The 14,084-nt window shown below is 49.4% G+C and overlaps 1 protein-coding gene across 2 annotated transcripts in view; it reads left to right on the forward strand.

The window, feature by feature from the left end:
• Window positions 1-3,015: 3,015 nt before the first annotated feature.
• CD6 (CD6 molecule) overlaps window positions 3,016-14,084 on the forward strand; it is a 47,503-nt gene continuing 36,434 nt past the window's right edge. The window contains exon 1 of one of the 2 annotated variants that reach the window (XM_031016447.3): window positions 3,016-3,250. In XM_031016447.3, the coding sequence (XP_030872307.1) occupies window positions 3,202-3,250 (49 nt within the window). In that variant the 5' untranslated portion in view covers window positions 3,016-3,201. The remainder of the gene's footprint in view (window positions 3,251-14,084) is intronic. The other variant, XM_055354237.2, reaches the window with a different exon arrangement.

The raw sequence follows: 14,084 nt of genomic DNA on the forward strand, positions 1-14,084 counted from the left end.
TTTGTCCTCCTGTGCTCCATCCTGGGTAAATTCTTCAAATCTGTTGTTCACCCCAGTAGTTGTCTCTTCAGCCATATTAATCTGCTGTTTATTTTTATGTATGTATTTATTTATTTATTTTTGAGACAGAGTCTCACTCTCTCACCCAGGCTGGAGTGCAGTGGCACAATCTCGACTCACTGCAATCTCTGCCTCCTGGGTTCAAGCAATTCTCGTGCTACAGCCTCCTGAGTAGCTGGGATTACAGGCATGTGCCACCTCACCTGGCTAATTTTTGTATTTTTAATAGAGACAGGGTTTCACTGTGTTAGCCAGGCTAGTCTTGAACTCCTGGCCTCAAGCCATCAGCCTGCCTTAGCTTCCCAAAGTGCTGAGCTTTAATCTACTGTTTAATCTGTACACTGGGCTTCTATTTTCAAAAATTATGTTTTTACGTAACTGCTTGCTTTTTTTCCCTCAATCTTCCTGGTCACTTTAAATAGTCTCTTGTTCCTTATCTATACTTTCAATTACCAACTTTTAATTCTTGAAGCATATGAAACATCCTTATTTTACATTGTATATACTGTAATTCCAACATCTAAGATGTGTTCAAAGGTCTGCATGTTTAGTTTATTACTTGGTGCCCCTCTCACCTAAAGCACATTGTGTCCTGTGTTTTACGATTTTTCTGTTTTACAAACATGTGAACTGATGTTCCATGGAAGTTTTTCTGTGGGATTTCTTTGAGTCATGAATATAGGATGAGTTACTCCAGAGAAGATTTTTATCACTTCTTTCTGCCAAGGGCCTAAGGAGCTATTATTTACCTTACTTTAAATTCTTATGTTATCTTTTTGTTTGTTTGTTTTTGTGTGGTTGTTTTTGCCACAAAGTCACCATGAGTTTCACCTCCAGGCCTATTAATGGGTAGACTTGTGGTGAGGGGCATTCGGGGTTGACGTTTATTTTTCTCCCACTCAGAGTCCATGCTGAGTTGGGCAAGCTCTGTGTCAGCTCACTTTAAGGAATTTTTCTCTCTGAGTTCTCCACTGTGGATGTTGTATTTCAGTGCTCTTTGTTTAAGGCAGAAATTTTGGATTTTGTTTTTCACTTCGATTTTGTTTCTCAGCTTTAACTTTTGTCCATGTTCATAAGACTGAAGCTCTTGGTCAACTGGATCAACAGATACTTCTCTGCTGGCTGTGATCTCTTTGGATTTTTGCTGTCTTTATATATTAACATATACAGGGTCTCACTCTGTTGCCCAGGCTGGAGTACAGCGGTGCAATCTTGGCTCATTGCAGTCTTGATCTCCTGGGCTTAAGCGATCCTCCCACCTCAGCCTCCTGAGTAGCTGAGACTGCAGGTGTGCGCCACCAAACCTGGCTAATTTTTTGCACCTTTTGCAGAGAGAGGGTTTCATCATGTTGCCCAGGCTTATTGTCGTTTTTGATGTCTGATGATTTTCTTCATTTCTCACCACCTCATCTACACATTTTAAAAGATGGTTTACAATATTTTTGTGGTGTTTTGTATTAGGAGAATTCTTCAGCATCTGCTGTCTACCATATTGTCAGAAATGGAGTCTAGCCATCCTTCCCGGCCCATTTCAAACAGGTTCCTCTTAGGACCAGGAGACCTCACATTATGTGTGTCCTACCTTGGCCTGTGGTTTGGTCACTTGTGTGTGTGTGAACTCCAACCTCCTTGAGGGCAGGAATATGGTTTCCTCTCTTTCGCTTCCACAGAGTCCTGTCCAGAGTTCTGCACACCAAGTCTCTCTAAATGAATGGAATTGCATCTGGGAGCTCGAGGCACCCATGCAAACCTGTGCTGCCAGTGACTTCCACCAGAGGGCAGCAGCAGCAGGTGCCGGCGTTGGGGCAGGACTGGGAGGAGTCTCACTCTGGGGGCGCCTGGTTCCCTGTGGCTCTAATACTTGCCGCATCAAATGCATACACCCACCTTTAGGACCGAACCCAATGGAGGAGGACCGCTCCCCATTCTACATGTTGGGGAAATGAAGACAAGCAAGGATGCAGGAAGTGGAGGGCCAGGAGAGGTGGACCTGGGATGGGACCAATTGAGACAGGGCCAGGATTTGGAACCAAACCCCTTCTGGATTTGACCACTTCCAGGGTCCTGCTTGGACAACCAAATTATCTATTCCTTTTCTCATTCAAGAAACATTTATTCACCTCCTACCATATGCTCCACAGGGAGTACCATGGGAATTAAACAGGCTTGGCCCCTGCCTTCTTCCTATAGCGTCAGTCTGCTGCAGTGCAATGGGGCAACTCGGGGTTTCTCAGGCAGCCCTGGGCTTCCTTCCTTCAGCCTTTCGCTCCTGCTATTCCTTCTGGCCCAGAGGCCTCCCATGATTGCTGTTTGTCAAAATCCTGCTCAGCCTTGTAGACCCAGCTCCCATGCCTGACTCCCACAGAGGCATGCCCAGTCTGGTACCTGGAGATGGGATAGCTGGCCCCACTGTGCCATCTGAGGGGGCGGCTCCCACAAGGCCTTGGCACCCTTCCCTGTAGAAGAACTTGTGGGATGGCCATCTCTCAGGCCCTTCCCAATTTGTATTTCTCTGAGGGGAGATTTAGGCTCTTATCTCCAAAAGTGCTTCAAGACCACACCCTCCTTCCCAACCACCATTGCACCTAAGGTTACGATAAAACTCAGGATTTAATCCAAGAGAGCCAAAGTACACGGACCGGGACAGGCAATGGGTCATTCACTCCCTCTTCCAATATGTACTGATTGAGCAGCTACTACGTTATCAAATTTTTCTTCTGGGCCACCAGAAATGAGGCATGGCTCCTCCACTTCCCTTCTTCTTAGAAGATCCTCGGGGAAGTGTGTCTGCATGGATGCGTGTGCATGCGTGTGTCTGGCTCCGTGACTCTTGGGGTGCAGCCTGGATGGGTGGGCTCCCAGCACAGGCAGCTGGGGCTCTCCCCACCAGCCCCTGTAACAGCAGCCCAGCTTCCTGCAGACCAAAACCACAAGCAGAACAAGCAGGCGTGAGACACTCACAGGTTGGGTTTGATCGCATGCGTGTCGGAGAGGAGAGAGCAGAGAGAGACACAGGAACAGGAACAGCAAAGGGCAGAGCAGACCTGCGCCAGGGGCGCACAACGGCCGTGTCCACCTCCCGGCCCCAAGATGGTGCTTCCCACAGGCAGCCACGCGTAGCAGCCAGAGACAGCTCCAGACATGTGGCTTTTCTTCGGGATCACTGGATTGCTGACGGCAGCCCTCTCAGGTAGGCCCCCTTCCCTCATCTCCTGCCACTGGTGCTGGAGGAGCCGGGTCCGGCCCTCTCAGTCCCCTTTCTGGTTGTTTCCTTGTGGTCACTTTTCTAGGATCTTTTAGCCAAGACTTCACTCAGGTACCAGGGAGGTCCAGCATCTGGGGCTAGGAGAGGACACAGGAGCCCCTCGAGGGGCCGGGGCTGTGCCTGGAAGCCTCCTGGAGTGATAGAATGTGGGAAGCATGCTTTGTGCCTTACCAATGGGTCCCCAGGGTGTGAGGAGGGAGGTGCCCCTCCCATCCTTAAGCTCAGGAACTCCCCCATTTCCTATTTCTTGCCAACTCTTAAGAAGGAACCGTTCACCTTCCAGAGAGGCAGGACCACTGATGGTGGTACTTCCAACGCCGAAGCTGAGGCTTGGGGTCCAGCAGGCTTAGGCCAATCACAGGAGAGCACCGCCCGAAACAGGATTCAGGGAAGCCAGGGAGAGTTCTGGACAGCCAGGCGCTGATGGCCTCAGCACAACCAGCTGGGGTAGTCTAGGGCATAAGCGAGCATGAAGGCCACCCCCACGTCTCAAGCTGCCCCCAAGTGGCAAGGCACCTGGCCACCTGGGCCAGGGAATCAGATGGCCAGAAGGTTTGGGGCACTAGACTGTGCTCCCCAGATACTTGCTGGCCCCTGTTGAGTGCAGGGTCCAAGCTGGCCAGAGCTGGGCAGAGGCCTGGAGATGCAAGAGATCCTGACCCCATCGAGCTCTCACATTTTGGAGTTTGGGGAGACTGGTGTGGAAACAGAATTCTGGGCTAGGGGAGTCTGGGTCCACCCTGCAGCCAGGGAGCCAAGTGCTTTCATTTTGTGATGGAGGAGACCCAGGAAGACCCAGTCAGGAGGGGGCATCGAGCTGGCTTGGAGGACTGGGTACATGTCGGGAGACTCTGGGCAGGGGGTGCTCTCCTCTCTGCCTTGATCTCCAGGCATGTGTTCCAAGCCTGTGGCCTCATACTGGTTCAGGGAAAGCCATTAGGCTCTGGGAGCTGGAGTTTGTTTGCCTTCAGCTCTGTGCACGTAGCTTTGCCCTGCTAACTCTACCAGGAATTTCCGGAGCAGCAGCTCTGGGATTTCGGCTGCCTTCTGCCCCTGAGCTGAAACAGACTGTCCGAGAGTGGCCCCCTTTCCTCTTCCCCATGAAGCCCAGCCACAGGCTCAGGAGTAAAGTTGGGTCCAAAAGATCTTCCCTGACCCAGGGCTTCAGACCAGCTCCTTCTCAGCTTCCCAGTGGGAATGAGGGCCAGGGGCTGAGCTAGGCATTGGTGCCCTTGGCGTCCGAGCCTGGCAGCTGGCCCAGCAGCCAGCCAGGAGAACTGGCTTTGAATGGTGCCCACAGGAGAGGTGGGAACCCAGAGACCTGGGCAGAGCTCAGGGAGGTCAAACAAAGTAGTCCTGGAGCCTCCAAGTTCCTTCGATTCAGTCTGTCCCACCCTGGCAGCTCTTGCCCGACCTGCTCCTTCCCAGTACTGTCATCCACTTTATGGTTTTGAAACTGTGTTGATATTTACTTGACTCACTTGTTGTTATCAATGCAAGCTCAGTTTTGAAAGGAAACTTTACATCACTATTATAAGTGGAAAATCAATATCATTTGCCATAAGTGAAAGGTAAAGGGAAACATAAAAACAAATGGTGGCAAAACCCAATTTCTATTACGCTTTAGCAAAAAGTGAAAAGATCGTGAAGACCAAGAGCTCATCCTCTCTGTGAAAGGGGTGATGAGGAGGGGAGAGGAGATGGCCTCCTAGCTCTAGCAGCTATTTTCTTCTTGACTTTGCAGAAGGACTGAAAACACCGTGGGCAGGGAATAATTTCCTCACTCTGCAATTTCAGAGCATTAAACGCGGCTTCTGTAAACTCTCCTGAGGGTTGCCAGGGATGTATGTCCTACTGCTGAAAAATATGGCCTCTCCAGGCAGGAGGAAGACTGCACCTTCAAGCAGCCCCTTGCCCCTCTCCGGGGCTGATGCAAGGGACACTGAGCTCCTACACTCCAGGCCTCCCTGAGCTTTTCTTCCTCTGTGTCCAGCTCAGCAGGCCCAAACGCTAGCAGAACCTGACCTCAGAGGGCAAGGTTGACCCACATCTGCTTGTGGGGAGTTTGTGTTGGGCCGACCATATTGGGGAAAGGAGACTAGGACCTCCAAGGAGAAAAAGAAGGAGAAAGAAAAATGATGGCAAAGAGGGAGGAAATGGAGCTGGGATAATGAAGTGCGTGTGGAAGTTTCAGGCCTTTACCCCAAGAACTATTTCAGGGTGGGGCTGCCTGGCTCTGCCCTGGGACCACAGGCAGGTGGAATCCTGCCCTCCTTTGCCCTGGCAGACCTGGCTGAAACCTTGCTGTGCTCGGGCAGACCTCCCCTCTCCTTCTTCCCCCTTTTATTTTTTAAGACAGAGTCTCACTCTGTTGCCAGGCTTGAGTAGCTGGGATGACAGGCACGCGCCACGACACCCAGCTAATTTTTGTATTTTTAGTAGAGACGTGGTTTCGCCATGTTGGCCAGGATGGTCTCAATCTCCTGACCTCGTGATCCACCCACCTCAGCCTCCCAAAGTGCTGGGATTACAGGAGTGAGCCACTGTGCCCAGCCTCCTTCTTCCCTTTCTAACCCTAGCACGAGGCCCTATCTCCTGGGCCTCTGCCCAGGTGGCCCGGGTTCTGGGCCTGGCTTGGTTTGTGTTGCTGGTTTCTGTTGCTTAGAGATTCAAGCCTCCAGTTCTCTGCCTCAGTTTCCTGATCAGCCAACTAAGGATGAAGGAACAGAGAGAATGAATTAGGAGCCCTAGACAGGGGAGGTTGGGGTGGCATCATGAGACCCCAGGTTCTGCCCTGGTCCTGTCTCTAATTCACCATTGACTGTGCTTCTTTTCTTCTCCAGCCATGTTTTCTTGTCAGTGGAAGGGGGGTGCTCTGTTCAGACAATCTATAAGAAAGCTTTTGTCCAGATCTGACACTATGACGCAGTAACAAAGCCCCAGGCCTTTCCCGCCAGGGCAGTGCTGAGCTCCGTGACTCTAATGCCAGCTGTGCTCTGGCTGGCGAGGTCCTCGAGGGCTGCCTTTGTGTATGAAAAGGCTGTTTGTGGCTACTTTTGAAAAAAATAGTAATTCTTTAATTAACGATTTTTTAATAATTTGTTTTTTCTTAACCTGTGAGTTCAACATACTAATCATATTTTATTTTATAAGCCCTGTAATTTTGATTAATGATTTTCGATGGGCCTTTAATATTTGAGCAAATGAAGTTGAACAGACCTAGCATCCTTAAATAATAAATACCCTTACAAATGTAGCTAATCAAACTCCCTTGGTTCTGTGCTGTTCCATAGGGTAGCCCCTACAATCACGCATTTAAAATGTGATAGTCCAAATTGAGATGTATAAAGTGTAAAATATACAACAGGCTTTGAAGATGAGTTTCAAGAAAGAATGTAAAATATTTCAACAAATTTTATGTGATTTATATGTCGAACTTATAATATTTTTGATATGATGGGCTAAATGAATTCTATTATCACAATTAAGTTTACATATTCCTTTTTACTTTTTAAAAATGGGGTTTCTGGTCTGGTGTGGTAGTTCACACCTGTAATCCCAGCACTTTGGGAAGCCAAGGCAGGAAGATCGCTTGAACCTAGGAGTTCAAGACCAGCCAGGGAAACATGGCAAAAGCCCGTATCTCCAAAAAATACAAAAATTAGCCTGAAGTGGTGGTACAAGCCTGTTGTCCCAGCTACTTGGAAGGCTGAGGTAGGAGGATGGTTTGAGCCCGGGAGTTTGAGGCTGCAATGAATGAGCCATTATTGTGCCACTGCACTCCAGTCTGGGCGATGAAGGAGACCCTGTCTCAATAAAAAAGTAGGGGGAGGGTTGTCCTGGAATATTTAAAATTACATGCATAACTTGCATCATATTTATATTGGATAACACTGCTTTTGATATTCTAAGCACATTTATAAATATGATGAATTCCATATTTTATAGAGCATGAAACAAAATGTTCCCAAGAATTTTAGAAAACGCTTTTAGAACTAAAAAACTGCATAAGTGAAGTTAATATTAAGTTATTTTTAAAATTTTTATAGATGTGAGGGTAGAAGTGCAGTTTTGTTACACGGATATATTACGTAGTGGTGAAGTCTGGGATTGTAGTGTACCCAGCACTGGAGTATTGTACATTGTACCCAATAAGTAATTTTCATTCCTCACTCCCCTCCCATCTTCCCACCTTTTGGAGTCTCTGATGTCTGTTACTCCATTCTGTATGTCCGTGTGTACACGTTGTTTGGCTCCTACTTATAAGTGAGAATGTGGTGTTTGACTTTCTGTTTCTGAGTTATTAAAGCGAATATCAAGTTCTCTTAAATATTCTAATGTTTACAGATATTGTCAAATTCTCTTAAATTTTCTACTTCAAAATTGAACCGAAGTCAATTACCTGCTCACATTCATGAGGAACTCAACGGCCAAATGTTTTTAAATATCACAAATATACGACTTTATACAACTCACGGAACTTGACCCAACTTACATTTAACACCAATGGATATATACTATGAGTGTTTGTTTATTTAATCATCTCTATTTTCTAAATTCTAATCTTCCTGGGTTTAAAAGCCACTTACCAAGGAGGAAACAATGGCGCCATTGCAGGTAACTTGGGTTGTGCCAAGCAGGTTGAAGTTTTTCCATCTCAGTGGACTGAGTTGAGGTCGGCGTTTTTGTTGTTTTGCCAAAATGTAAGATATGGTTCCCCTGTGTTGCTGATGGATGCGCTTGTGCCCTTTTTGATAGTCCGTGCGCTCTAACTGGGCTGGCTCCTTGACCTATGAACTCTGAATCTAAGTTATACAAACCTAATCCCCTACATCTGCCGTGCATCTGGCCTTATCGTTTGATTGGACTGAATTAAACACACATGTTTACTTTTCTATTCTGACCTCTTTTCACATTCTTCCTGCCTGGCAAGACTTCATCTCATAGATACATAAATAATTTATGACAGGCTTCTGCATCTTTCTCCTGGCTTAGCTTGGCTCTCTGGCCACAGGTCAATGACTGATGACAGTTAACGTGGCCTTCACTGTATTGGGGCCATGGAACGGGGTAGCTCCTAGGGTGCTGGAGCTCGAACTTTACAGAGGGATCTAGAATGAGTGAGAAATGCTGCCCATGGCCCTCCTCATTCAGACCACATTTATTAAGGCTTTATTTATTATATTTATAGAACACTCAAGAATTAAATTCGGCACCCAGCTGTTAGATTCTGAGTTAAGGAATCAGACTTCTCCCTGGGGCAAGCAGGAATAAACAAGTGGCCCCAACTGTCCTTTAGGACAGGAGCTTGGAGTGTAGACTTCCCAGGTGCGTGGCCATCCTCTCCCTGCCTGGACCACAGATGGGACACCACGAGCTTTAACATCCATGCCATGTGCTCAGGCCTGCCCTGAGCAGCCCCTGGTGGGGCTGGGATCCCCAGGCTGTATCTACTTCCTCAGCTAGCAAGACCTCCAGGCCCTCCATCCTGTCCTCGGCACTGGCCCCTCTCCAGACTCAGAGCATGGTAAGTTATCCAGCGTAGCTCTTCCCGGAGCACTTTATTCCAGCCCACCTTCCCAGTGTTGGCCAAAGTGTCATCCACCTGACAATTTACTTAACGTAATTTCCCTCCTTTTTCTTTCTTCTCTTTTTTTTTAGATGGAGTCTCGCTCTGTCGCCCAGGCTAGAATGCAGTGGTGCAGCTCACTGCAGCTTCAAACTCCTGGGCTCAAGGGATCCTCCCACCTCAGCCTCCCAAATAGCTGGGATTACAGGCGCCTGACACCATGCCTGGCTACTCTTTCTTAATTGATGTTTTAAAATGCAAATACATTTGAGAAGAAACTTTATATATCACTCCCTTAAATGGAAAGCCATTCATTATAAATCACCATCATGATTATAATGGTGAAAATAAACATAATGGAAATAAAACAATGTTACTAAATTCTAGCCAGATGCATTTGCTGCTTTCCCTTTCCTCAAAAGGGAGGGCTGTAGATGTCAGAGAGACTTTAAAGACTAACCCCATGGGAGATTTCCTCCTCCAAGTCTGTAATTAGAAAGGCTGAAAGGGAAATAAAGAGTATGTATAACTTCCTCATCATGTAATATAGTGGTATATAATGCCAAGTCAATGACCACCTAAATCAATTTTGCATAGTTTTGTGTATGTGCCCTAGACTTTGAAAACACTGATCCAGAGAAAGGACAAAGGGGGTGGGCATGGTGTCCCCTGACAAGACTGAGCCTGGGAACGCTGACTGCTCTGCAGCCTGGGGTTACGTCCTAGACATGAGACCCCCATTTCAGGGGCTCCCCAGTACCCTGAGAAGTCCCTGGATTTTCCCAGTGAGCCCTGAGGTTGGGGGGCACCCGAGTTCACGTCCCTTGATTCCGCTCTGGGAATCTAGGCCCCTTGCAGCCTGGGGAGGAGAAGGAACCTTGAGGAGGGGTGAGGTGGGTATGGACTTTGAGAACTAGCTCTGGTCCTAACTTGCTGGGGAATCTTGGTCAAGTTCCTTCCTTTCTCTGGCCCTAGTTTCCTTTCTGGAAAACTGGGTAAATTGAACACTAAGGACCCAGCCTAAACATGCTTGTACTTTATGTATGTTCCTTGAGGCTTTACAGGTTATGGAGCAGGGCATCTGGCTGTATGCAGCAGAAATCCAGCCACTAGACACTTAGCCCTAGGAAGGGCACTGTATCAACCCCAGCCGGCATCCTGTTGTATAGAATCATGGATCCCGGAGTCAGGCAGACGCGGGTTCTGAATTGCATCTCTGCATGGCCCCAGGGTGGTTTCTTTGCCTGCATGCTAGAGATAAAAATCCCCAACTCACCAAAGTGTATAAGTTAATGTAGATGATGCATCTAAAAATAGCCGAACAAAATGCAGTGTTCAGAAATGTTAGCTTATAAGTGCTCTACAGCAAGACCAAAGATAATCCCTTGCCTATGTGAATACAGGACTCGGTGGTTAACGTAGTGCTGTTTGCACAATGAGCTCCATCACCCACATGGCGACCTCAGTTTATAGATGAGGAAACTGAGGTTTAGCGAGGCTAAGAGACTTGTCAGGACTTGAGCTTGGGTCTCCCAGCCAGCAGGCTGGTGCTTTTTCCATTGTGTGGGAGTTGCCTGGCTTGTTTCCAGCCGGCTGTCCTGTGGGCTCTATTCTAGTATAGGGTTTCTCCCCTAAATGCAAACTCCTAGCCTTGCAGCCTCACCACTGAATCTAGGAACAGCCCTGAGGGACCTCTGAGGTCCTAGGGACCCTGGAAGTCTTCTTAGCAACAGATGGGGTCAAGTGTGGCTGCCTCCCTCATCATAGCACGCCCTCATGGGGTTTGCCTGGGGGTTGCCCTGCACCTTGGGGCCAGGAGGAAGGCAAAATTAAAGAGGCACCATGAGCCAGGGGAGAGCTTGCTGGGCAGCAGGCTCCATATTTTGTTTTGTTTTCTTTTTTTTTTTCTTTTTGAGACAGAGTCTCAGTCTGTTACCCAAGCTGGAGTGCAATGGTGCGATCTCAGCTCACTGCAACCTCCGCCTCCCAGGTTCAAGTGATTCTCCTGCCTCAGCCTCCCGAGTAAGGGGACCACAGGCATCTACCACCATGCCCAGCTAATTTTTTTGTATTTTTAGTAGAGACGGGGTTTCACCATTTTGGCAAGGCTGGTCTTGAATTCCTGACCTCAGGTGATCCACCCGCCCGCCTCAGCCTCCCAAAGTGCTGGGATTACAGGCGTGAGCCACTGTGCCCGGCCTAGGCTCCATATTTTCATATTCATTCAGTACCTGCTGAGTACCAGGCCCTGTGCTGGCACTGCCATAGGACATGAAGGTTTGCCCTTGAACAGTTTATACTGTTGTGGTAAGACACACCAGCACCACCCTGGGATAGGTGTGGCAACAGGCGCAATCCAGTGACAGCTGCAACCACCACCCATTACCAGGGACTTAATGTTCTCCAAGCACCAGCTATGCATATGCTGTTCCACCCTGACAACACCAGGACAATCACCCCTTTTTTATGGGTGGAGAAACTGAGGCTCAGAAAGTTATGTATTTTGTCCCAGGTTGGTGGCTAATGCTGAATTTAAATCCATGTCATGATATGTCACCACTAGGGGAAGCTGACTGATGGGTACACAGGATTTCTCTTCACTATTTTGGCAACTTCTTATGAGTCCATAGTTTGAAAATAAGAAGTTAAGGGGGAAAAAAGGATTTCAGCCCTTTCTGGTGGCTCACACCTGTAGTTCAGCAAGTTGGGAGGCCGAAGTCCAAGAGTTCCAGACCAGCATAGGCAACATAGTGTGACCCCCACGTTTACAAAAAATTAAAAAGTTAGCCGGATGTGAGATTCATGTCTGTAGTCCCAGCTACTCGGGAGGCTGAGGCAGAGAATGACTTGAGCCCAGGAGGTTGAGGCTGCAGTGAGCCATGATCTCACCACTGCACTCCAGCCTGGACAACAGAGCAAGACCTTGTCTCAAAAAAGAAAAAAAAGTATTTCAGAAAGAAGGACCCATTTGAAGGCCGGGTGCAGTGGCTCACGCCTGTAATCCCAACACTTTGGGAGGTCAAGTAGGGCGGATCACTTGAGGTCGGGAGTCTGAGACCAGCCTGGCCAACATGGCGAAACCGCGTCCCTAGTAAAGAAATACAAAAATTAGCCGGGTGTGGTTCGGGGGATGGGGGGCACCTGTAATCCCAGCTACCCGCAAGGCTGAGGGAAGAGAATCGCTTGAACCCGGGAGGCGGAAGTTTCAGTGACCCGAGATCGCACCACTGCACTTCAGCCTATGCAACAGAGTGAGACTCTGTTTCAAAATAATTAATTAATTAATTAAATTGAAAGAAAGACCCATTTGAGCAGAAACCTGCAGGTGGGACAGCCTACGAGGGCCTGGCTGAGGGGAGGTGCTGACCAGCCAGTCCTGCTGGTCCTGTTGGTCATGTTGGGTAGGCAGGACTGAAATTCCCAAAGGAGCTGAGGTCCAGGCTCTTTTCTGCCTCCTGACCCAGACTGGTGTGCCATGAGGATTCGATGAGCGCCAAGCACAGGGACTGGCCCACGGAAGGTACGCCACAAAATGTACATTTACAAGTGTTAGGCAGGCAGTACAAGGATCACGTCCTCCAGTGCAGCACTCTGCAAATACGTAAACCTGCCTTCTCCTCGTCACAGCCCTAAGGAGGTATGCGCTACTATTTAATACTTCCATTTTACTGAGTAAGTGACAGGCTCAGAGAGATAAAGTGACTTTTCCTAGATCGCACCACTAATAGATGACAGATACTTGGTTTGACCTCATGACTCGAAATCCGTTGCTTTTTCTCAGCCCGGGAATTGGGTAGGGTTTGGGCCGGGGACCCCTCCCCACCTCAAGACTCCTGCAGGAAAGGTCCGCCCTTCCCCCAGGGACTTTTCACCTCACCCACCATCAGCTGGGCTGTCATGGAACTTTATGGAGCCTGAGCTCTCCTCCTTCAGGCTGAGTGGCCATGCCCAGCCTTCGTTTCCCCGGCTGTAAAGCAGGGCCAACGGGAGCTCAGAGCTGTGTGGGGCTCCCCAGATGTTGGCGGTGACATGCTTGGAGAAATGCCAGGCTCCTTAGGGTGTTAGGAGAGACCTGTGGCCACAGCTGCTGCTCCGACTGGGGCCGGGCAGGCGCTCCCAGGTACAACAGAGGGAGGCAGAGGGAAGCCCACGTTCCCACCCTCCATTTTGTAGGCTCCTGCAGCCCGAACGCCTTCTGCCTGAAAATGGCGGCTGAGAGAGGCCAGGAGGCAGGATGCAGGGCTGAGGAGGAAGCTCCGGGGCTGGGTCTCTGGTCCCTGGGAGATGCTGAGAGATAGGGAGATGGCCCTGTCATAGGAATGTGGTCCCCTGTTTTCCCTTGTATGGAAGGGTGCCCCTGGGTCTCCACCGTGTGCTAGGGGGTGGGGGCACACTCAAAACTCCGGCCAATAAGTGTCCAGGCCACCCCCAATCTCCATCAGGACCCTGAGCTGGGCTGAGGTCTCCAGGAGGTGCCAGCAGATGCCAGGGTGGCGGGGGGGGGGGTTCTGTGCATGGGGCTGGGGACAGCAGATGCCTGGGTGGGGGGCGGTCTGTGCATGGGGCTGGGGACAGCAGATGCCTGGGTTGGCGGCGGGGTGTCTATGCATGGGGCTGGGGACCAGGGTCATGTGGGGACACAGGCTGTAAGAGTGAAGAGGGGCCTTGGGGCTAGGGGCTTCTTGGGGGTCCCATCTGAGGACCTCACTGCTGACTTGGAGTCATGTACTGAGCCCTGTGACAGGGAGAAGGCAGAGATGAAGTCACTGTGTCCTCGGAGTCAGATGCAAAGCCAAGCGTGACTCTGTTCATTTTACAGAAGGACAGACTGAAGCCCAAGAGCTTAAGTAACGCCGCCAGTGGCTGACAGAGCTGGGAGCAGAGTCACTTCTGGTCACTGGGGTTTGGAGGGAGGATTTTTATCTGCACTTCAGTACCCTTTTTGCTAGGGTGTTCACCTCTTTCAGGAGGGGTGCCTGGGAGCAGGCGGGCGCGGGGAGACAGAGCTGAGGAAGCCCCCCAGGCCTGGAGGAGGCCCGTTCCCCACTCCACTTGGTGTGCTCTCGTTTTCCCTCCCTCCGTCCTTCAACCAAACTAAAGGATGCACAGTTGCCAAATGGATTCAGCTCCTTGGAGAAATATGTTGCTTTGCCGGGATGGGATTCTAGAAATATGACAGTGTCTGAGCTG

This window comes from Gorilla gorilla, chromosome 9 (genome assembly GCF_029281585.2).
Source record: "Gorilla gorilla gorilla isolate KB3781 chromosome 9, NHGRI_mGorGor1-v2.1_pri, whole genome shotgun sequence".
NCBI lineage: Eukaryota > Metazoa > Chordata > Mammalia > Primates > Hominidae > Gorilla > Gorilla gorilla.